Here is a 26,501-nt window from a genome sequence, read left to right as displayed (position 1 = left end):
GGTGTACTATTTATAAATTTTTCGTTTATTGATCAGACATTATTTCTAGAGCTTTGAAAACGTTAAAAAAATTATAACATTCTTTTAACACATAATAATTAATTATGATATTTCTAAAAATTAATTTTTTAACTCTACACAGAAAAAACATTTAAACAAATAATTTTAAAAATTTCTTTTAACATTTAACGTAAATTTCTATGGATAATTTACAAATTTATAAAATTCTTTTAAGTTTATTGGTTAAAATTTGAGGGTATAAAGAACTGAAATAAAAATGAAAATAATAATTAATTATAAAAGAGAAGTTTATTACTATTCATGAGGTGGTACGTGGAACATTTATAAAGTTTCTGACTACGGCAAGATCTGAGGATCGTAGTAATGTCGCATAATATTATATACAAATATGAATCATATTCTGCTATTAATGCCTATTGATAATTAACATGATAAAAATTAAAACTAATTAAATTAATTAAACTAAATTATCCAATAAGTTGTACGAATTACAAACTATGATATATGTATGTATTGTTTTAAAATTTAAATAGACCGAGTCAATTTTTTCGATTTTTTAATACTCATATTTGTAGTAAATCAGCGATATTTACTAAAATGTGAGATTCTACGAGAAGGTGCATATCACACTGAAAGTTTAATACCTTTGTCTTTAACCCTTATTTCTTCCATTAATATAATTTACATACAATTTCTTAAACCTCATACACATGATAATAATAAAAGTAAGTAGTGTTGAAAAACGCTATCAACAGTTTTCTTTGTTTTTGACAAAAGTTAAGCAGTAATAAGCGTATAAATTGCCTAGAATTTGTACAAACAAAATTTCACATCTTCTTTTTAATAAAAATCCCTTTTTAATCTTAAAAAGACAGTAAAATAATTGTATAGCGGAAGTTGAATGAAATCAATAAATAAAGAATGAACATGAATGGTTGACACGAAAAAGCGAGAAACTTATAATTTCTTAAATATATTTTCACCCCTTAGTAAAAGCAAAAGTCTTTGAAATAAATATATTATGTTTAAGTCATTACTGATAAAAATTCACTAATTTTCTAAGATAAAAAAATATTCTTGATTTTTTTCATTCAAAAAAAACATCTAAACTTATAAATATCAGGTAAAGCAATCGTTGCACAAGGCGAACTGTTATCTTTTCGCAATTAATATTTTACATGTTGAATTGTTATTAGTCAACGCAGTGAAAACAAAATTTATTTAAATTTCACTTTTTTAGAAATTGTGCACAATGAACTATTTTACTAAATTTGAATTATTTCTTTATGAAGATGACGGATGCTCAAAAATAAATACTGTATACTAAAGTGTTTTCTATTATGAAAAGTCTTTATCGTTCGAGTGATTTTAATAATAAGATAAACGAAGATATTTGTTCAATTTTTATTACATATGTTTTATTTTCTGACGAATTTTACTTTATTCTCTGACTGTTACTAATTTGACTCTTTGAAATGAAAATCAGTGGATTTCGAAACGTTAGAGTAACATTAAAGAATATCTTCGTTTATCTTATCAGTGTTTTTTTATATTTGAATCATTAAGATATTAACATAGACACATCCATTTTTTAATATTGTTTCAATTGAAGAAATTTTTCTTTAATTTATTTCATACACAAAAAATTATAGTGTCACATTTTAGCAGAGAAAGAGAATATATTTTCCTTTATATATTCTATTTATTTTTAGAATAATAATATTACTTTTAGCTAACTTATACTATTCACGATGAATTGATGCTTAAACGCAATTGAGCAAAAGTCTATAAAAAATGATGCGGAACACAGCTAAATAGACATTTTACGCTAAGTAATGTTTAATTAGCAGAATTAAATAATAATTTATTTATTTGATGATATAAACTTTTCTCAAAATTTGCTCTTTACGAGCATTTGCAAGTTTAAATGTCTATTTTTCACTGGTCCAGAAAGAAGTTAATACTTTAAATAAAACAGTAGTACAAAATGGCACCCTGAGTCGAAGAAACACGGTCGACAGTATATAAGAAACAAACTATTTTCATTGTCAATGTGACGTGTTTAAATCTTTAAAAAATTATTTGATTATTCCTCAAAGCAATTTATCTTTAATCAATAAAACTTTATTGATGGAAATGTCGTATTTAAACAAAACCGTTGTCTTTTAAAATTATTTTGAAAAGAAATGAAGTCGTAATACGTTTTGAAGGAAAATAATGTATTTTTAAAATACTAACGTCTATTTAGCGAAAATATTTAAAATCACGAGTGAGAAGTTTTCGTAACATCCTTTTTAATAGAAGATACTGTAGGTGAAATATTCCCCTTAAAAGAGTTATTTTTCAGCTCAACATGCTTTTGGGCAATTGTTGAAAATTTTCTGGGTGGTTTCGTTAGCTGTACACTAGAAGCTCCACTCGTGGAATATTTATTTTTGCTCGACGATGCTCCATTAATATTTCTCGTGGTGGAAGTCGATGAAGTTGTAGAAGTTGTTTCATTGGCATGCTTAGGCAAAACAAAGGCTTTTGTTTGTTTCAGTAAGTACCTGTCATTGCACAAAGCAGATATTAATGGTAAATCAAGATTTCGACTTTTCTCACGAAGAGTTCTTATGTCTAACATTCCATCATCTTTATTGTCATCGCGATTATCACTTTTAATTGTTCGAGAGGCTTTTTTTGGCGTTGTAGAGACCGTTGTTGGAACTGCCGGGAGCGGTTGACATTTTTCCAGATTCTGTGACAAACAATTTCAATAAGAAAATTAGAATTATTTCAAAAAATCGCTGCCAATTTGTGTTCATTTCATGAACACTTTACTTCTTCATAAAGATGATAATAATAAAAAAATATACACGGAAAAAAATTAATCTCTAAACTTGAAATAATATTAATTTGAAGTCCAATGAAATATAATTCCTTTCTTAAAAAAGACATGGAGTGGAAAGGTCGAATGTATCGAAAAGTATCGAAGTAAAGAATGGGCAATGAGAACGTAAAATCTTAATAGAAGGGTGTTTTTAAAATTGATTGTACATGTGAAGGTGGCGCTGCAGTCGTATATTAATTAAAAAGAGCGCGAATATATAAATTTTATTTTTGTTAAGAGAAAGTACTCAACATAAATCTTATTTTGCATTGTCAAAAAAAACGTCAACATTTCAAATATAAATAAGCAAATTATTAACTGAAAAAATTTGAATATTATTATTAATGAAATAATTAACTTGGACAATGGACATATATAAAAACTAGCACCGTAGACGGCCGCTTGCGGCCGTCGGAGGAACTAGTGTATCTAAATTAAACATTATAGTCACAATTACTGTGATAAGTTGTGTTTGATTCTGTCAAACTTTATACCAGAAAACGCCATAAATTCACATCTCTGATTTAGAGATTTGTTAATTTCACAACTTTTTTTATATGAATTAGGTACATTGTGTTTTAAGTTAATCAGTGACAAAAAAGATTTAAACCATTTTAATTAATTAAGTATTAATTTTATTTTCAAATATCCAAATAAAAGCGAAGGTCTGTGAAGGAAGGTCTGTGAAATTTTAAGGTTACAATTGTCGCCCGACAAAATACGGCACTGACTGATTTAAATGACGTGAAATAGGTAAATAAACATTTTTCAACCACTTTTTCTCTAAACGCAGACACTTTTTACAAAATAGGCCAACATACAATGGGTAAGAATCTTCTTAATAACCTAAATTCAAAAGATTGTTTAAATTCATGCAGAAACGCGGTTGTCAAGCGGTTGTAAAATGTAAAATTGGAAATGATTGGAAAGTAATGTAATGACAGACAACAAGAAGCGGATTACTGCCAGTCGCCAGAAGAGGGCAGAAGCATGCAGAGAGCACAATGGTCCAGCTGTTATATTCTTAGCATTACATCACTTTCCAATTTTACATTTTACAACTGCGTTTCTGCATGAATTTAAACCATCTTTTGAATTTAGGTAATTAAGAAGATTCCTACTCGTTGTATGTTGGCCTATTTTGTAAAAAGTGTCTGTGTTTAGAGAAAAAGTGGTTGAAAAATGTTTATTTACCTATTTCACGTCATTTAAATCAGTCAGTGTCGTATTTTGTCGGGCGATAATTGTAACCTACAAATTTTACAGACCTTCCAACGCCGTTAAAACAAAAAAATGAAATAAAAATATAACATTCGTATTGTGTTTTAAAAATATCCAACTACTTTTTTATACTTGTCAATGTATAGTTCATACAGGGAAAACAATATAAATATTTTGTGAATAATTCTCACTCTAAATTGTAATAAATTATAAATTCTTATTACATCGAGTTATTAAAAAAATAAGAATTATATAAATATACGACTAAAATTTTTAATATTGTTTATTCAAATAATATATTAGATTTGAATTTATTCAAGTAAGTTGATAGTTTAGAACATATGTTCCATGTCATAAAATTTGAGATTCCTAATATCATTTTTAGGCATAAAAAATACGTGCTCTTCACAATACTAATATTCGGATTAGATATATAATACCAAATTTCAGTTTTAGTGATCTCCTTACATCTTACGTCCGATTCCAGTGATAGTTTATGCCTAAATCTCAGATTTAATCTCTAATTTAGAGATTAATTTTTTTCCGTGTAGAAATAACTTTTCATAAATAGAGTAAAAAATAATTAAATTTTGGGCCATGAATGTATTTTTAAACGCTCTATAAGATGGTTATAACAGCTTAATAGTTAGAGAAAAAAGTTGAAAAAATGATATTTTCCACAATTTTTAGTTTTTAAAATACCAACAATTTTCTAATTTCTGATCAAATTTCAATTAATTTGACCGAAAGTTTTTTTCAGTGTATTTTTTGCGGGGTCCTTTCATGAAAATTTTGATGATTTTTAGATACTTGAGTAACTTCTACTATTTTTTTCCACGTCAAGCAGTAAAAAAAGTTTTGGTTTTAATTTTTTTATTTATAGTCCATTTCATTACGAAAATTTCAAACCCTTGGGGACCTCGATTGGATTTAAAATGACAATTCTACACTAGATTTAGTGAACGAAACTACGTTTTTCAATTTTAGTATCCCTTCAACATTTACAGCAAAAATTCAAACAATAAATTTATTTAAGCGCTAAAGTTACTAAGAAGGAGTTTACACCGAAGCCTCCGCGCGCATAAACGGATATACCTCCAGGAGCATATATTTGCGCCTGCGCGAACACGTGGTCAAGGCAAACTCTTTCACAACACAGCTGCAGGCAAACACTTTGCGCAGACGCAAGTATATCCTCATGGAGGCATATCCGTTTATGCTCGCGGAGGCTTATATTTAAGGCTTACGGTGTAAACTCCTTCTAAAATCACTAATCAAGGGTTTCTGGAGTCGCTGATTTCTGAGGAGTTTTTAGGGTAGCTGATTACGAATCTGATGTCAGATTTCAAAAATTCAAATAGGTGGATTCAATAGGTGCGATTTCAATCGTCTTTTAGAAAACTCGTCAATCATATTGAATCCACCATTTTAAATTTTCGAAATCTGGCATCGGATTCGTAATTAACGACCCCGAAAACCCCAAGTAACGAATATGAGACGAATTTTATCGAATTTTAAAAACTTGCCCGCCATTTTAGATTCGACATTTTGAAATTTTAGACTCCACAAACCCTTCATTATTTATTTTAGTAGTTTTAGCGTTTAACTTAATTTTATGTTTGAATTTTTGCTGCAAATGTTGAAGGGATACTAAAATTACGAATCTGAAGTCAGAATAAAAAAATTAAAATAGCGGATTCAAAATGGATGACTTATTTTTTTATAATTGATCAAACCTGATTGAAATTTGTTACTTGGGGGTTTTTGAGGTCGCTAATTACGAATCCGAAGTCAGATTCTAATAATTTAAAAATTACTTTAAATTCGTAATCAGCGAAGCTAGAAACCTCCGAGTAACAAATTTCAATCAGATTTGAGTAATTTAAAAAAATTAGTCCGACATTTTGAATTTTTTTAATGTGACTTTAGATTCGTACTCAGTGACCTCAAAAACACTCGAATAACAAATTTCAATGAAATTTGAGTAATTTTGAAAAATTTTCTCATCTTACGTAAAATTAAAAAAATTGTTTGGCTGTTAAACGCTATTTTAAATTCAAAATTGTAGAAAAAATTAGCAATAGATATTTTTTAAGTATGACTATAAGGAATACGTTTTTCTTATTTTTTGTTCGATTTAAAAAGCGTTATAAAAGAGAAAAAAATTCTTACGAAAAAATTACATTCAAACATCGACTTTAAAAAAGTAGGTTTCAATGTCATTTTTTTGAAATTTTTTTTTTTTTTAGGGTATGGATGTTTTAAAACGTGAATTTTTTGAGCCAAATAGGTAACGTCTTACCAACAATTGTGTGTTTTGGGGGTGGAATTCCTTTTTTTAAAAATTAAAGGTTTATGCAAAGACATAAATACATTGTAGTAAGTCTTTAACGTCTTTACATTTTATAAAGTGGGACGATTTTCAGATTTTACACACAGATAATAATCTTGGAAAACGGTTGTTTGCAGAAATGGTTTTTATGAAGAAGTAGGAGGGTGACAAAAGTTTAAATAAAGTCACTGATTTGGATAATTTTGATAAATCTTATGAAATGATTTTAAATTTTATTTGTAATAACTAAATAAAACAAAAATTCTCATTCTGTCCCAGCTTAGAATCCCCGTCCAGGATCCTCAAAGGAACCCTAACAGCACAGGATTCGTTAGGGTTCCTTTGAGGATTCTGGACGGGGATTTTAAGCTGGGGTGATTCTCTATTTCTTATTATCTGTTTCTTATTTATATTTTCTATTGTTTTGTACCTTTAAGTGACATTGTGAGTAATAGTATAGCATTTGGATGTTAGTTTAAATTGTGCCTTCATCGGTGATGGTCAGTCCCCACATAGCACACCATATTTTGCGGGAAGCTAACGGGAAACTAACCATGTTAGCTTCTATAGTTAACATGGTTAGCTTCCCGTTAGCTTCCCTGGGCCTATAAATGTCCTACGCTTTTTAGTTTTCCGTGTTAGCTTGCAGAAAGTTATCTAAGAAACTTTTCTGGAAACAAGTAGAGAAAAGTTGGTGAAATATTAAATTGTTAGTTTTAGATAATTTTGCTTGGTTATCTTCTTTAAAACTATCTCTGGTAAGTATCTGTAAGCATTAGAAGGTAGTTTCTAATAAGCGTCATAAGGTAAGTAATATAATATAAATTGATATTATACAAATAATCATTTACGGAATTTCCGTAATTATCTATTTAATATGCACTTAAACTTATTTAATATTTCAGTTTATTTATAACTATAAAAATAGTATTTATAAATTTAATAAAAATATTTCTCTCTATAATTTATTTATTGCCGCGAACTGATTACTTATTTATTCCTCAATATCAATATTATATTATTGAAGAATAATTTTGAAAATAAATTTGGAGGGACTGGGGGTAGAACCCGGGTTCACAACGCAGAAAGAAACAACCTAACCAACTAACCTAATCAACCATGTGTAGGGAAGAATATTTCGGGTCCTTTTAAGCTTCAAGTGATCTCATTGGTTGGCGTCACTAATGGCGGGATAATTTAAAAAAGGATTCACAAACATATTTGAATTTTCTCATTACAATAAATAATTTAATTTCTAATATTATTTATTAATTAAATCTTCAAAAATAAGAATAAATAAATTATTAAAAATGAAAATATTAAATTAGAATAAGTTAATAGATAAGCATTAAACTAAACTTTATTTTTTTCCTTACTTAATTTGACTTCACATCTATTCGCAATTTGAAGTTAGTTGTTTCTGTTTGCATTTTGTTCTCTAGTTTTTTTTATAATTAATTTATTATTCTTTTTAATATTTTAATATTTAAAATTAATGAAAATTCTAATGTATAATAAAATGCTTTCAATATTAGAAAAGCAATTAAACAAAATTTTTGTCAATTAAAAATATTCCTTATGCGTTATTTCTTACTTAATTTTATAATTTTTAACCTGAAATAATTTAATTTTTACAAAAAAATGAATCCAAAATTTTCAAAATAATTAAATTTTTTGCGAAAAATTAAAATAAAATCTTTTAAAAAAGTTTATTCTTACCTACGCAAAATTTAATTAGAATAATATTTTAAATATTTAAATTCTTATTAAGAGTTTTATTTTAATTTCTAATAATAATTTAATTCTTTTGTGAAATGTTATTAATTAATTATGAAACTTATTGAATTTCTGCACGGAGAAAAATGGATAGTCAAATTTATTGTATAGATAATCATGGGTGATGATCTTGGATACTCAACTATAGGACAACCATCTAGATATTCAAATTTAGTATCTTGGGATAATCAAACTTACATACTAACTGCCATTATCCAAGATATTCACATTTGACTATCCTAGATAATAAACGCAAGTTGCTGTGTTTATACCTACATATCTAAATTGATCAATAAGAAATATTTAATGATAAAAGTTAATTTTTTTAGAAATTACTGAACATTTTTCCTAGATAAACAATTTTTTATGGAAAATCTGAAAATTTTAAAGAACAAAATACATTAATTTAACGATACCCTTGAAATGTTTAAATTCTTTTGACAGGTTTAAAGGTGTAAGTTGTAAGTTTTATATATTTTTCAACAATATTTTTTAAGCAATATTATATCTGAAATTCAGTATAAAAAAACTTGACAATGCTTTTAAATTTCGAATAATATAAAACTACTTAGCGGTGTTCAATGGTCTCTTAAATTTCTCGATAATGTGCGACCAACAGTTATCACCCAACAAATACGGCACTGACCGGTTTAAATGACGTGTAATTGGTAAACATTCATTTTCTAACAAATTTCCCTCTGTTCACAGGCACTTTTTACAAAATCTGACAACGTACATTTGTCACAAATGTTTTTAATTGTCTGAATTGAAAAGATTTTGTCAATCCATGTAGAAACGCGGTTGCAGGATTGGAATTACCATAGCAATGTAATGCGAATCATTTTGACAGCTGAGCCTTTACGCGCTCCCTGCATGCTTCTGCCCTCTACTGTCAAAATGGCTGTAACATACGTCTTGTGGCCTGCCATTACATTACTTTTTTATTCCCAATCCTGCAACCGCGTTTCTGCATGGATTAACAAAATCTTTTGAATTCAGACAATTAACAACATTTGTGACAAATGTACGTTGTCAGATTCTGTAAAAAGTGCCTGTGAACAGAGAAAAATTTGTTAGAAAATGAATTTTTACCAATTTTATGTCATTTGAAACAGGCAGTGCCGTTTTTCTTGCGTGTGATCGGTAATCAAACTTCTGCGTAAGCGCTCGGCAAGTTGACTATCCAGGATAATAAATTTGATTATCTAGATATACTAAACGGGAATATATAATATTTCAGGAAGATAATATTTCTGACTATACAGATAATAAATTTGATTATATATTTTCTAACTATCTACTTTTAACTATCCATTTTTCTCCGTGTGAGAAGAATTTTATTAAAATCTTTGAAAATCCTAATTAAATTCATTTGAATTTTTTTTCAAATAATGGAGTTTCTTTAATAATAATTTTAATCGAAGATTTTGAAAGTAATTGAAATTTATGAACATTTATATTTTGTTATTTGCATTGTAATAATAGTAAATCGTTCCGTTCATAACATTTGCTGGTTTATTGATAAATTTTGCACAATAAAATTTGTAAATACGTCAAGAATATTAACATTTGAAAAAAGAATTTTGTTTATCCCTGACTCTAAAGAATATTCTGATTCATACTTAAAAAATTATTAGATAAAAAAAATATTCTATTACATTTACTTACGAATTTCTTAAATTGTAAAATTATTCGCAAACATCAATAACTAAATTTTTGAATAAACATTTAATTATTATTTTCCCATAGAAATTAAAATTCTTCAAAATATTCAATTCCAAACATTTTTAAAATTCAACAACTTATAAGAATATTATTATAAAACATTAAGATATCAATCACTCCGAGTCTTCGACTCGGAGTGATTGATATCTTCGTCTTTTATTAAAATTTAAATTTCCATAAAATATTTCAAAAAAGTTAAATTATTTACAAACATTATAATAAAATTCGTTGCAAGAATTCAATTATTTTCATAAATAATAAAATTCTTTACAGGATTTCAATTATTTTTAATACAATTTTAAATAAATTTCTCGAAAAATGAAATTATCTTCAAAAATTGTTTGCAAGAATTAAATTACATTTTACAAATAATGAAATTCTTCGCTGAAATTTAAAAATTTACTATTTTAATAAAAGTTCTTAAAAGAATTTAATTATTTAAATAAAATTCGTTGTAATAAGAATTCCATTATTTCCATAAATTATTAAATTTTTCTGAGGATTTCAATTATTTATAATACAATTGAAAATAAATTCCTAGAAAAATGGAATTATTCTCTTAAATTCTTTTGCAAGAGTTTAATTACATTTCACGAATATAATGAAATTCTTCGTTGAAATTCAAATATTTTCAGAATGTACTATTTTAATAAAAGTTCTTAAAAGAATTCAATTATTGAAAAAAAAAATGTAATAAAATTCGTTGCAGGAATTTAATTATTTTCATAAATAATAAGATTCTTTACATTATTTCAATTATTTAAATAAAAATTTGAAATAATTCATTGCAAGAATTCAATTACTTTCATTAAATAAATAAGATTCTTCACAGGATTTCAATTGTTTTTTATACAATTTTAAGTAAATTCTTCGAAAAATGTAATTATTTTCAAAAATTTGATTAAAATTCTTCAAAAGAATTCAATTATAAATTATTTTTAAAAATTCATGTCATAATGCTTTTAATATTCAATAATATCTAAAATTTTAACTAATATTCATTTTTAAATCAATTTTTATTGAAAAATTCTACGAGAATTCAATTATTCAAATACAAAAATAAATAATTTATTGAATAAATGAATGTTTCTCGAAATTGAATTATCATAAAGAATTTTATCAACAAAATTGAATTTTTTTGAGGAATTTTAATAAAATTTTCAGGAGTAATTAATTTTTTCGAGAAATTCAATTAAAATTGTATTAAAAAAATTTATATCTATGATGAGTTTTATTATTCATGAAAATAATTGAATTTTTTAAAAAAAAATGTTATTATTTATAAAAATAACTGAATTATTGCGAAGAAAATAAAAAAAAAATTTATAAAACTTTTATTTATTAAGTATTAGATAATAATTAAATTCATTGTTCTAAAAAGAATATTTTAACATTAATTGAATAATATTAGTAATTAAATTATTTATTGTAATGAGAAAATTCAAATAACTTTATGAATCCTTTTTTAAATTAAAATTATTAAAGAAACTCCATTATTTGAAAACAAATTCAAAAAAATTTAATTAGGATTTATAAAGATTTTAATAAAATTCTTCTCAGAAATTCAATTAGTTTCATAATTAATTAATAACAGTTCACAAAAGAATTAAATTATTATTAAAAATTTTGATAAAACTCTTTATAAGAATTTAAATATTTTAAATATTTTATTTTTATTTGTTTGGTTTATACACCCGTCTTAAGCTTATCTAGCTATACAAGTGTGTTTACATTTTCTCTTACATAATATTTCTTATTATACATTTCCTAATACTAAGTTTTGCGCCTACAGAGCGACTTGAAAATTAGGAGTACTCGCATTTGCCTGGACCACCCGTCTAATGGGTTTTCTCGCCAGTGGAGAGGGAAACTGTAGAAAACCTCTCCTGTCATTAGATCAGAAGCGTGTGTTTTGCAGTGTGTGATTATAAGTGTTGCTGTTTAATATGTTTAACTTTCACATTTTTTTAGTTTCTTGTAAATATCTTTAACCAATAAATATTTATCAGTAATAGACAAAATGAATTGACCAAAATTAGTTTAAACCCACACACAATAAATGTTTAGCGTTAAAAAGACATTTTATTGAATTCAACTAATGTTTATTAAATCACAAAGAAATAACTTTGATATTAGTCAAATAATCTTTTATTTTTTAAATAATTTTTTTCTCATTCTGGTTATAATTTAATAATGGTTTTTCAACTCTTTAAAGCTCTAATTATTTTTCAACATATTACTATTTCTCACGTGGCATATCCCATGGGAGATCTTCCATGGGATGGAAATTTGGATATCCCAGGGATATCTCTGAGATGTCACAAATATCCCAGGGATCTCCTTGGGATATCTCAATATCCCGCGGGATATCCCTGGGATATCCTTTTGCTCAGAGAGTTTATTTTTATTAACTTTTAATTGAATTTTGTTTTATATTTTTATTTTTAACTTATTTTAAATTTTGACTCCAGATTCTGTATGGCTCCAATGTATGGGTGTAATATTTTTATTTTCTGAAGCATTTTAATTTATTTATGACAAATTTAAGTTCTGACTGTTGCTAAATTGTCAAGATTGTAATTTTTGTACTTATATTATTATTTTTGTTTTACGTACTTTTTTTAATTTGCGTTAATTGCGTTTTTATTTTTGTTTTTACTTACTACTGTTAATATTTCGATTTCTGTATCTTATTATTTCATGTTTTATTTTATTTTACGTTTTTTGTACAATATTTCGATTGTTTTATTTTATTTTACGTTTTTTTGTAAAATATTTTGATTATTTTATTTCTTATTGTGAACTAACATCTTTTTATTTTAATTGGCTTTTGTTGAATATATTAGACTCTCTGAGGAGAAAATCTGTGGATTTCGAAAGGTTGGAGTAATATTAAACGAATCTTTGTCTGAATGTCTTCGTTTTTCTTTCTTACATAAATACATACTTATTAAGCAGAACGCAATTATTGACCTTTTTTGCTTTTAAATACTAAATTAATCGCTACAATAATGAAAAACTTTCTCCACATAAAGTAATATCTTATACTGACCTGAATCTCATAAGGTGGCGGTGGTGGAGGCGGCGGCAGTCTACGATGCTTGGTCTGCGATATAGACTGTAGTCTGTTACTCAACGGAACATCAAACGATTTTAAAATATTTTCATCGCTCCTCGTCCTCGAGAAGGTTTGTAAACTGTTGGGATGTGTAGGAGCAGGAGGTTCTCTCCTCAAACTGTGACTTCCTCCTGAAGAGAATGTTGCACCACTGTACAGTGAACTGGTGCTGGCAGTGTAGTGACTACTCAAGTTTCCATGAGCTAAGAAATTACTTGAACTGTTGTCGCTGAGATTTTGATTTGACGCATACTTCGAGGACGACGAGTAGGACGACCCAGGCAGATAAGGAGTGCTGCGATAAACAACAGACGACTTATTGTTCATGGCTGGATAAGGAGGCGGTGGATAAGCCGCCATTGCTGCCATTAGTGATCCTTGCTTTGCGTCTATGTATTCCTGCTTGGAAACTGCTGGATCTTTCAAAGGAAACATAACGTAGTCAACGTCCGAGTATAACTGTTGTTTATACTGTTCAATCTGAGATCGAGCAACTTGGCTCGTGTAAACGGTAGCGAGACTCGGGGGCGGAGGCGGAGGTTGTCGTGGATGAACCATCGGTGGAGGGGGTGGTGGTGTTAAGTACGGAAGTAAAACAGGAGCTCCGCGTGAAGCGTGGACGTCGAGATAGTTGTTTGGACCAACGACCAGTGCTGCAACTGGCGCATGAACCGGAGTTGGTTTCATTTTGTCACCGGGATAAGTTGGTGGCTGTATCCTAGGGGGTGGTTTTGGTGCAATGCTCAGAGGAGGTTCGCCGTTCGTTATCAATTTGTCCCTCACGACAGATTGAGACACTGGGGTGGACAAGTTTGACATGCTTGTCGTAACATCATCGATTCCACTGGAAAACAAAGATGACAAAGTGTCTTGCCTTGACACAGCAATTTCTGGATAAGGCGGAGGTGGCGGTGGTTCCCTCGGGGTTATAGCGTCATTTCTAGGAGGAGTGGGTGGAGGAATCTTTATTCTTTCTCTGGGAGAAGTGTAGGGTGGAGGTGATGGAGGATCGACTTTTCTAGCGGGAAGAGGTAGGAAATCACTTCTAACGGCATTATAAGGAGGAGGAGGAGGTGGAGGTTCTCTATCAACTGCTGGAACTTTTGTTCTCGGAGAAGAAATCGTAGCGTAATCTATGGTGGTAACAGGGTACGGAGGTGGAGGTGGTAAGAGTCTATCACTGTCAGTTCTTGGAGGCGGAGGTGGTGGAGGCATTGTCACGTAGTCACAGTCAGAATCCATTGAGTTGCTGATCGTCTTCCTGGGCGGATAGCGACCAACTATCAAGTCTGAGAGTTCATCGGCGGAAAGCAAAGGCCCAGCACCAGGCGGATCACTTCCATCTCCTCTAAAACTACCAGCGCTAAGAATACTATTACTACGAGATCTTGAATCATTTTCAAGTTGTTCGCCAAGAGAATTTGCTAAGCCCGAAACGTCTACATCCTCATCTCCTTTACAAATGCTGTAGATGGGCTCTGTTCCTTCTACCGCGACTTCTTCAGTATAAATGTCACTACTTTCCGATCTAAGACCACTATGAATCGTGTAGAATCCTGAAGTAACAGAAGCTTCATCTGTAGTTGATTGAACAGAACTTAAGGCACATATGTCACTAGCTGCCGACGACTCATGGGCGTCTCCATTCGGAGAATAGAGATCTGCAATCGTCTCATCTTGCATTTCACTACTTCGTAATGTATAAACTCCGCTTGTTTCACTTCCTATGTCTGTTCCTGTAAATTATATTGTAAATAATAATCTTTTTCTACAAATTTTGATAATGTATTTTTGAAGAAAAGTATATACCTGCATATTTAACGACTTTTTTACATCTGTCGTAAATGACTCCCGGAAAATTAGCAGTTTCAGAAGAAACGGCTGAATTTTGTGCAGTGTGAGAGTATCCAAGTTCTAAACTTGAACTAGCCGATGTTCGTCGTATTCGAGACGGACCATTTGGAAGGGCACTCACAACGACGACAGTGCTACAGCTACTACTGCACTGAGATCCTTCAGTAGTAACAGCATTTGATGTTAATCTCATTGTAGTGGAAGTATTGTTCCCGTCGACTTCTGAGGAACATAATAATGAATAATTTATTCGTTAAAACACATTTTATTTAACGAATAACACTTTAAATATATATATATATATATATATATATATTAAATATAAATATAAGTAAAATAAAATTTTAAATCGGACCAATCCTAACTTGCTCGTCTTGAAAAACTAAAAAAATGGTACTCAAACACCCCCAAATTTTCATTTCAGAGGTAAAAACCCGTTTTTTGCCGTTAATATACATAAAATAGTTTGTAACTTAGTCATTTTTGATTTTGTCAACTTCACTGAAATTAATTGTTGAAAATTAATTAAAAAGCCCTTTTCTATAGCTTTAAAAAAATCAAGGGATAGTATATGTCAAAGAATTCGGAGAATCTCGGGGTGCATGTAGCTCAGTGGTCAGAGCAGTCTACCGGCAATAGAAAGGTCGTGGGCTCGTATCCCACCATGCTACCGTTTTTTCTGGATTCTTTGATCATTTTGAAATTATTAATTAATTTCGAAAATATTTTTCAGATTAAGCAGGTTTCTGTATTCGGGCAGCTGTGCTGTCGATACATATGAAATCTAAGAGCTTATAGAGATTTATTTAAGATATTTAATTTATTTAGTAAAAATTTTATTCGGATAATTGATAGCTTCTTTCTTCTTAATATTTAACTGCCGAATGATAAATTCACTTTCTATAATTTAAAAAAAATTATTGAGTTTAGACCAAAAATGACAATGTTACAAGCTATTTTATGCATTAACTTAAAAAAACTGTTTTTTATCTCTAAAATGAAATTTTGGGGGTGTTTGAGTAATTTAATACATACCATTTCTCCAGTTTCTCAAGAAGAACAAGTTAGGATAGGTTCGATATAAAATGATTTTACTTTTTTATTTTTTGCAACACAACATTTTTTATATGTAATTAAAAACAAAAAGTTGAAACAAACCATCGGCAGCAGAAACTGGTGACGGAGGTCTAGAATTATTATCTCCAATACTGTTTTGAGAATTTCCATTATGTCCGAAAGATTCGGTGAGGTGTGGAAGGCACTCGGTAGACGCAGGTGCCGTGTCAGGTTCATCTTCGCTGTGAACTCGATCGCTAACTATTCCTGAAGTTGTGTTTGACGAAGTACTTGAGATCACTGATATTCTTTGATCTCCTCGAGCATTGCGAGTTGTCATGCTGAGTTTACAACGCGCAGGATACATGTAGCAATCTCTTAAAAATTTACGCTCTGCAAATATTGAAATTTAAAAGAATTAATCTGTTGTTCGCTTAATCCATTAATACTCAAATGTCAAAAATGTTTGACTGAAGTTCAAGGTAAGAATCTTTATTCTAAACGATAAGACTTTTGAGAATGTGGTGTATTGAGGTCCGCTCTTTCTCATGCAGGCGAAAGGTGGATAAAATAGTTGTACTTTCGAACTTAAGAATTCAAGATGGCAGATCCAAAATGTCAGAAAAGTCAGTGCAAAATAATTGGTAAGTAGCAAATGTGTCATCAATATTCAAACTAAAAATGGCGAATCCAATATGGCGGACAATATGACCACGCTTTTACTAATTTGAAATTCACTGACTTTTCCAGGTTTACCAAGTTAAAACTATACTTATACGGAACTTTCATATAATATTGTCTTCCGCATTATTATATTTATCTATTACTAATCATGGTTGCAACAAAAATGTAATTCTCTTTTTCCCTGAATTTTCACTGATTTCCAAACAAATTTTTTACTTTTTCCCTGACCCTAAAGAATCTTCTAATTCACTCTATAAATTATTAGATACTCAAAAATTTTTATAATTTTAATAATTAAAGATGACCGAATAATTATTTTATATTTTTATCCAAATTTTCGAAAAAATCAAAAATATTGTTTGGGGCACATTTCTACTTGATAGAACAACAAATTCCCTGAGTTTCAATTTTTTTTTTAAAAATGTAACTCTTTTAAAATCGAATTAATTTTGAAATATTTAAGTAAAATTATTCCTTAAATAATTTGTAAGTAATAATGCTATGATAGTTCAGGGTGTCTAACACAACAATAATTGAGAAAAAAATTCCCTGACTTTTCTTGACTTTTTACTAATTTTATTTTTGCTCTCTGGGGACAAAAATATGGTAACTGGCATATTTAACAATAAATTAATATCTAATGATAGAAACAAATGGTAATAAAAATCTTTTAAATGTTTTTAGATTAAAAAAATGTTTAATTAACAAAAAATTTCCGACTTTTCCATGACTTGCCTGACTTCTTTGACCGTTAGACACCCTATAGTTCTTTGAGAATTAAGTTTTTTAAAAAGAAATTATTGTCTGAAATAGAAAAAATTGAAGGTTTTGTATTAGAATTCGTGATAATTTCATAGTTTATAAGGTAAATTAAAAAAATACAAAAATTCAGAATTTTCTTATGAATTCTAGAAACTGAATATTTTTTTATCACAATAAGTACAATAACTTTAGAAAACAACAATTTTCCAGAATTCCGATCAAAATTCAATTTTCCAGGTTTTTCAAGGTTTATAAAATTCCCTGACATTTCCAGGTTGCGTGGCAACCCTGAAAATCAAAATGCTTTCTTGACCCCGAATTCTGAAAGAGCGGACCTCAATACCCCCTTAGTACGAAACCATTCTCAAAAATCTAATCGCTTAAGATAAATATTCTTACCTTGAACTTCAGTAAAAAAATTTTGACACTTGGGCGTTAATGAGTTAAAAAATAGTAAGTGCAAGCTTCACTATATTTTTTCATTCGTACCTTCCTCCTCTCTTTTTCTGGCTTCGTTAAGCCTGGGTGCTATGGCCATTGAAAACTGGTGAGTGTCCCTGCAGAGGCCAAGAAGAAGTTTGCTCTTGTCATCGCATCCACTGTAGAGTGTGAGTTTATCGGGTTGATCGACAGCTCGGATTTCGAATTTTTTACGCTAAAAAGAAAATAAATTATCAACAATTGTAGTGATCGAAAATGACAATTTAAATTTCAGATGATATTTAAAAATATAAGTAAAAAATAGTTTGGAACTCACATCGAAACAGAGTTTGCCAATGTTATTCCAGGTGAAAACTCGGGGGGTTGCTTCCTCGGTGTAGACCCGCACTCCGCGGGCGCAAATCGCCAGCAGGATTCGTCCAGGTCCAACTTCATTTTTGCTGCGTCGCAAGCGGTATAAGTGTGCGTTAAGCGGCGCCTCCAGGAGCACCGCCTCCCGGATGTATTGCAACTCTGCCTCTTCCCTTGACAGTCCACGATTATTCCTATGCTGTGCCGCGAGCACATTGAGAACGTCTGATTCGACGCACATCTAAAATGAATAAATTTTATAATTGAAAAAAACCCTGCACCAATAAAAAGAGATCACTTTTCAAAAGCTTTATTTTCTTTTATCCCAAGTATTCTATTTCGGCAGAAATTCCAGTTTTGATACAACAAAAAAGGACCTCACTGACATGAATGTAAATTTATGTTCAAGAATGCATGCAGACTGTAAGTTGTCAAACCTGTAATTTTTGTATAAATTAAAAATATTTATTGCGAAATAATGCAGGGGGACGAAAGGCAAAAGTTGCATAAATTTGAAAAGGAACTCACGTGAGGTGGCAAGTAATCAGTGGGTTTACAGTAGCCCACAGTTCCTGCATGTGGTCTGTGACGTTCTTCGGAGTAATCGCCAAGGTCAACCTGAAGGGCAAGTCCCGCCAAGGCGAGCAGCGGCGTCGAGAGTGACGTTTCGTGGAGTGGATGGTCGGGATGCAAGCTCTCCACCCCACCTCCATGTCTGACGACGTTGTCACGCAATTGCAAGTAGTAATGATGTCGCGTTGTCTCATCTCTGAAAAATGCAGTTCCTTCGTTTAATAGATAAATTCATGAAAGATAAAAATAAATCATTAATCTTGATAAGAAGCTCAAACAGGTGAATGACATAATGAGTAATGGTTGTATGATGTCCAGGATGCCTTGGGCATCGTTATGAGCTGCATCCTGCACTATTACTTTAATGAACAGCTGCAAATTTAATGCCGAGTTTGAGCTGTGATGTCTGCAATGCTGCACGCACGCTTCATAAATGCTACTGTATCCATGAATAAACATTGACGTGCACGCAATTCACATTACCAAAAAATTATACCTTTTTTTAAATCTGTTACTGTTATTTGCTTCAGTTGCATAAAATTAGTATGTAAAATATGTGATGGCCAAGTGATACTATAATAATTAAAAGAATTTGTCTTTTTTTAAAAACCTGAATGAAATTTAAAAATTGCTGCAAAACTAAAGGTAAAACTTTTGAGCTCATTTAAATGGACACTCTGCTTCTCCATAAAGCTTTTCATTTTATGAATGTTATACATTGTATTATTACAATTTAATACCACAAAAACTTTTTTCACATTTCAAAAATATCAATAACTTCTTAATTTTAGACGGCATATAAAGTTCTAAAATAGATCTAACACGGATAAAGAATGTGGATCAAAAGATACAGATACATTTGTTTCATTTCAATTATTAAAAGTATACATCTTATACTTTATTTTATAGGGCTATAAAAAGAGTACTTTTTAACAAATGGTTAAAAATATTTTTGTTTTTCAAAACTAAAAGATTAACTTTTGAATTTCTTAAAAAACCTTTTTCAGCATTTGAAACAGCTCAGAAAAAACTTTCCATAAACGTATAAGATAACATTTTTTTTATCCTCTCGTATAATAGCTATGATTTTTTGAAAAAATCTACTGTTCAAAGTAAACCAAAATCTTTAACCCATCACACGGAAAAAAAGAAATTAGCTGCAGCAGTAAACAGATGTTTGCTGTGAAATCTCTGAAAATTAGCTACCACAGCTAAGAAGTTTGCAGTGGCAGCAAACATGTTAGCTGTGACAGCAAACATTAGTAAAAATTTATGCGAGTTTGCTGTTATAGCGAACTTGTTTGATCTCACAGCGAACTTTTTTGCTGTCCCTATTTCAACGAACAAGGTTTGCTGTGGCAGCAAAATGTTCGCTGCCACAGCAAACCCTTTCTATGCGTGCAGTTAAATAAAATTTTATAACATTTTATGGTTAAAGTAATCACTGATAATACTAAAGTAAAGTTTATGAAAATTTTAGCCCGATTTGACTACTTGAGAAAATTTGTCGCATATGGATTTTAAAAAATATTTAATTATTATATATGAAAACTGTCTTTCTATTCACCCCTTGACTGCGGATGACGAAAAATTTGCTTCAAACTTTTGCACAATTAACCTTCACTATGTTTTTAATACATAATAAAAAATTTTCTTTTTTAAATAGAAGATATGATTTAATTGGAATCGCTCAAAAATGCACTTTTCTTAATTTTCCACACAAAAATTATAAAGTTTAATATTACCCAGATAGCACAACAATTTGCAGAAAGTTTGCAGCAAATTTGTGGCAAATTGGTAAATGTCCACCTTGTGAAAAGTTTGCGGAGCAAACAGAAAACTTGCGTAGCAAGGTAAATTAAAATGTCTGCGCAGTAGTTTTCTGTGACATATAGAGCTGCGCACTACATTTTGTCACCTTCCCTAAGAGGGAAGGCAACATTTCACAAAAGACATACATTTTGAATACAAGAAGGTTTTTTTGAAAATTTTTAAAGTTTTCAGAAAGTTTGCTGCAAGTTTGTTACAACTTTTCTGCAAGTTTTCTGTGAAAACTTGTAGCAAGTTTGCTCAGCAAACTTTACACAAGGCGGACATTTACCAATTTGCCACAAATTTGCTGCAAACTTGCATGCAAATTTGCGAAGTTTGCAATGCAAACTTTCTGCAAATTGTTGTGCTATCTGGATATTTATTTTACACACAGTTTATGTTAATCGTGTTTTTATGTATTCCATTCGAAAGTTCATCTCTAAAACTAAGTTTTTTTGTGTTGTTCTACAATTTTCATCAATAAATTTGTGTAAAAATATTGTTTTTAATATGTACTTTCCCTACTATTTTGTTATTCGGAACCAAAATTTACATTTTCATAGATTTTTATCATTTTTATTCAAATTTTTAGTGCGATTTTACTTACTATTTATATTATCAAAGCTAACAAGTTGTACTTGTGTTAAATTTGCATAAAGAAATAGCATTTAGATTTAAAACTAAAAAAATTAATAGTATTTTACGGCGTACTTTAATGGCATGTAAACTCCGATTCAGCGAAAATGACCGAATTCTCAATGAATAAAATAAAATAAAACTAATAGTGATGTAGAGTTAAACATTTTTATATAAAATTAAAAATAATTTTAAGCTCAAATATCAACAAAATTTTAAGCTTTATTAAAGAGATCTACTTAGAAAATTTAAAAATATTAATTTAAAAAAAAAATTATGGTAGGGTCAGTCCATGCCTAAAAATTCAAAATTGTCCCCTATTTCTTCGATTTTGTTAAAACTTTGAAATTTTGCGGTGAAATTTGTGACAGTAAAAATCCCGAAAGCAATTTCAAAAAATTTTAGATTTATGAGGGTTTTTAAATCTTTTTTTGAAATTTTGAAAATGCTATAGATAGGTATATCTCTTAGAAAAATAAACGAAATTTTATGAATTTTTCATTAAATGCTTATTGTTTAACAACAATTAAAAAATATATTTCGTTGAAAAGATTTTTTTTAAACAAATAAATTAAAAAATAATTTAAATTTGTAAGAATATTGTGCATTTTTAAAATTTTCATTTGTTTAAACAAATTATTACTATTAATTAATAACATAATTATTATTATTTAAACAAGTTTTAAACAAATTATTATATTATTATTAATAATATAATAATAATTAATTATTATTATTATTATAGTTATTTACTATTTATTTTATAAAAGGGTACCTAGAAAGATGACTGCATCTTTCTAGGTAATTTTGCAAATTTACCATCAAACTTTTATAAATACAAACTAAGATTAAAAGTGATATTATTGTTTAAACAGCTTTTAAACCAATTTTTATTGTTCTTTATTAACTTTTTATGGAATTTAACTACGAAAGGCAAGAACAAAAAATTCAATATCTTGGAGAGGTTTAGAGTCTCCATGAATTTTTTTTAAATACTCATGAAATAAGTGAGAATCGAAACATTGTTATTAAAAGCAAACAAATTGCACTTTTTAAAAAATTGTTGTTTTAAAAATTATTTATTTAAAAAAAATTTTGTTTTCGACTAATTATTTTTTTAAATTGTTGTTAAACAATAAGCATTTACTGAAAAATTCATTAAATTTCGTTCAGTTTTCTTAGAGAACTATATCAAAATTTCAAAAAAAAATTTGGAGATATTCAAAAATTTATCTTTTAAATTTGATAAGTATTATACAAGTTATATAATTTTTTTAAAAATTCATTGTATCATCGTAGATTTAAGAAATTTTCCTAACAGAACAGACAATAATGAATATAGTTTGACTTTATTAAATAAGAGAAATAATTATTTAAAAAGTGCCTTACATTAGAGTTTGTTTACAATATACTTTATGTATTCAAATAGAATGCCTCACCTAAATATGAGACGCTGGAAAATATAACCACACATAAAATGCTGACGCCCATACTATTAGCATGGCGGTCAGAATTTTATGTGTGGTTATATACTTTCCGGCGACTCATATTTACCCTCTTTTTGTAATAAATGTATCAAATATGTTTTTAATTACTATTTAAAAATTAATTTACTAATTGAATACATTTAATACATTGAATAATGTTCTGGTGGCATGTGGACTAACTAAAAAATTCCATTAGTAAGAAAAGGACGAAAAAATGTCTATCCTTTTCTTACTAATGTAATTTTTTGGTTAGTCCACATGCCACCAGGACCCTTGCCCTTAAAGGATCCTTCATAAAAATTCAATTTCAAACGGTAAGATTACTAGATATAATATCATTAATTATGTAAATTAGATTTTAAGAATTTATTGTGTTATCTAAAGCAAGTAACCACGCGTCATACCACTTACCACGTTCGCATCTCACAACCAGGAGAGCAATAGTAAGAGAAAGTAGTTTAATTCAAAAAAATAAACTTGTCACAGTATTTCAAAAATACCTACAATCAGCATCAGCTTTATTATTTTTTAAAGCTCATTCATGTGCTTATACTGTCGTTCATGAAAAAAGATTTCTAAAAAAGTTTTCAAGATGCCTTCTGGTATTTTTGATAGAGTTCCTAGATAATCAACTTTCTACTGGTAGTTAGAATCACAGAATTGTTAAATGTAGAAATTATTAAAACCCTACATGTTTAGCAATTTTAAATACAATCAATGCAGTAAAATCTCTAAAGCTGTAGCAATCAAGATTGGTTTTAACACGTTTAGTAAAAAATTATTCAGAATAGAGTGCTATTCCGATTTTGTTTAAAGAAAATTAAAAATAAATTTATTGCACTGCATACTTTTATTTTTATGAAATATATTATATTTCATGTTATAGTTTATAATCTCTAGGTTAGTATTTAACTGCTGGAAACTGTAAGGAACGGTTAGAAATTCCGTCAGTATATGTGTATGTCTGCTCGTCTTTTTCTTGTACCCGTTATTTGCCCTTTTGCCTGGGGAAACGAAATCAACCGAACGCCTTACGTAGAAAATATCGTTGACTGTTGGTTAGGGTGTCCGTTATTTCCCAAGTTAGCTATTTTCATTTGGGTATCGTCAAAATCGTTTCTTTTTGACATAAAAACAATTCTAGAAACTAGAAAAAAATTTTACGATGCCGTTTAACCCTGCCTAAATAACAATACTTTTCCCATTTAATTAACATGGGATTTTTGCACTTTTTAGAAAATAATTTTTATTTCGTTTATAATACTCTTTGACTAACCAACAATGCTTGATTTTGCTTCTATTATGATTCCTTTAGATAGAGAAATTTTCATATTATCGCGAAAAATTTATTACACAAGTTTTAAAAACCCAGGTAGAAATTTCAACTCTATAATGACCAGTCACTGGGAAGTTTTTCTAGATTCTGGGCAGTAATTGACCAGAAAATCTGGCAAGTGATTGATTGGAAATGTAACGCGCTACTTGAGCAGTCACTGGTTAGATTATCTGGCCAGTGACTGGCAAGTAACTGACCAGTAACTGGACAGTTTTCTGCTCAAAATCGAGAATAAAATATAATTTTTCCTGGCTCTTTTTATTTTGTTTATAATTACATATTTATTTATATTTTTGTGATTATTTAAATATTTAAGACTCTACCAATAACACTTAAATCTAAGATTGAAAAATTCTCACGCATGGGGGATCGAACCATAGACCCTGGAGACACAACGCATGTGCGTTACCATGCAGCCACGGTGACTAGATAGTAACTTATCATAACTACAAGTTTAAGAACTGAAGTTCTATTCCGATTGTGACCAGAATTTCTGGCCAGTAACTTGTCAGAAGTAATGATCAGAAATCATGACCAGATAAACTGTTTAGTCGGGACGCATGATTATTCCCCAAATGTCATTTTTCCGAAATGTCATTTTACCGAACTGCACTTTTGCGAATAGTCATTTTTGCGAAAAGCCAATTTTGCGAAATGTCACTTTTGCGAATTGTCATTTTCGCGAAAAGCTATTTTTGCGAATTGTCATTTTTGCGAATGGACATTTTTACGAATTGTCAATTTTCCGAAAAGTCATTTTTGCGATTTGCCATTTTTACGATTTGTCAATTTTTCGAAAACTCATTTTTGCGAATTGTCATTTTTACGAAAAGACATTTTTATGAAATGTCATTTTTACGAAAAGCCATTTTTGCGAAAAGTAATTTTTACGAATTGCCATTTTTGCGAAGTGTCATTTTTAAGAAATGTCATTTTTGCGAATTGTCACTTTTGCGAATCGCTATTTTTACGAATCGCCATTTTTACGAATTGTCATTTTTGCGAATAGTCATTTTTGCGAAAAGTTATTTTTACGAATCGACATTTTTACGAATTGTCAATTTTCCGAAAAGTCATTTTTGCGAATTGTCATTTTTGCGAATCGCCATTTTTACGAATTGTCAATTTTCCGAAAAGTCATTTTTGCGAATCGACATTTTTACGAATAGTCAAATTTCCGAAAATTCATTTTTGCGAATTGTCATTTTTGCGAAAAATACAATAGAAAACTTGTAGGTCTATAAATCCACTATTGTATTTTTCGCAAAAATGACAATTCGCTAAAATGACTTTTCGAAAAATTGACAATTCGTAAAAATGGCGATTCGCAAAAATGACTTTTCGGAAAATTGACAATTCGTAAAAATGTCGATTTGCAAAAATGACAGTTCGTAAAAATAGCTTTTCGCAAAAATGACAATTCGCAAAAATAACAATTCGTAAAAATAACTTTTCGCAAAAATGACTATTCGCAAAAATGACTATTCGCAAAAATGACAATTCGTAAAAATGACGATTCGTAAAAATAGCGATTCGCAAAAGTGACAATTCGCAAAAATGACATTTCTTAAAAATGACAATTCGCAAAAATGGCAATTCGTAAAAATGACTTTTAGCAAAAATGACATTTCACAAAAATGTCTTTTCGTAAAAATGACAATTCGCAAGAATGACTTTTCGGAAAATTGACAATTCGTAAAAATGTCGATTCGCAAAAATGACTTTTCGGAAAATTGACAATTCGTAAAAATGGCGATTCGCAAAAATGACAATTCGCAAAAATAGCTTTTCGAAAAAATGACAATTCGCAAAAGTGACATTTCGCAAAATTGGCTTTTCGCAAAAATGAGTATTCGCAAAAGTGCAGTTCGGTAAAATGACATTTCGGAAAAATGACATTTGGGGAATAATCATGCGCCCCTGTTTAGTCACTTGTCAGAGATTTGACGGCTTATCTTGTCAAAATTTAGAAAAATGTAAACTTTGGTAATGTGACAGTGAAACGATCATAACTTTTTTATAAAGTTACTTTAGACTTTTCTGTTTTTGACTGTATGGAACATAAAAATTATTTTTAATATCTAATTCGGCAAGTTTTTCTGATCAGTGGTGGAATAGTTTTTCTAGGTGGAATCTTAAATAATTCTTTAAATCAATGACTGGCCAGTGTCTAAAAAGAAATTCTTGTCACGATTTTGATAAGATTTTCTGGTCAGTGACTTGACAAAAGTACTGTTCACAAAGGGGAATTGTTTTTATCCAGTGAAACTGACCAGTCACTTATTCAGGACTGGCCAGATTGTCTTGGCAAGTAAAACTCGCTCTCGACTCTACAGCTGCTGGAAGAAAACAAGTAATACTTGACAAATATCTACCTGGGAAGGTCAATTTCATTTTTATTGATTTTTCTGATTATTTTTCTAAATCTACTTATTAATTAATTT

General features: G+C 29.5%; 1 protein-coding gene across 2 annotated transcripts in view; it reads right to left on the bottom strand.

Annotated features, from left to right (window-relative positions):
- Positions 1-290: 290 nt before the first annotated feature.
- The window catches only part of LOC122503089 (protein expanded), a 133,773-nt gene continuing 107,562 nt past the window's right edge, over positions 291-26,501 (bottom strand). The window contains exons 7-13 of one of the 2 annotated variants that reach the window (XM_043613513.1): positions 18,742-18,982; positions 18,179-18,454; positions 17,911-18,076; positions 16,078-16,368; positions 14,875-15,141; positions 13,000-14,801; positions 291-2,761 (exon numbers count right to left, since the gene is read on the bottom strand). In XM_043613513.1, the coding sequence (XP_043469448.1) occupies positions 2,285-2,761; positions 13,000-14,801; positions 14,875-15,141; positions 16,078-16,368; positions 17,911-18,076; positions 18,179-18,454; positions 18,742-18,982 (3,520 nt within the window). In that variant the 3' untranslated portion in view covers positions 291-2,284. The remainder of the gene's footprint in view (positions 2,762-12,999; positions 14,802-14,874; positions 15,142-16,077; positions 16,369-17,910; positions 18,077-18,178; positions 18,455-18,741; positions 18,983-26,501) is intronic. The other variant, XM_043613514.1, reaches the window with a different exon arrangement.

Source organism: Leptopilina heterotoma, unplaced genomic scaffold (genome assembly GCF_015476425.1).
Source record: "Leptopilina heterotoma isolate Lh14 unplaced genomic scaffold, ASM1547642v1 Lhet_243, whole genome shotgun sequence".
NCBI classification, from domain to species: Eukaryota; Metazoa; Arthropoda; class Insecta; order Hymenoptera; family Figitidae; genus Leptopilina; species Leptopilina heterotoma.
The sequence above is the reverse complement of the archived record's forward strand: the minus strand, read 5'-3'. Positions and strand labels throughout refer to the sequence as shown.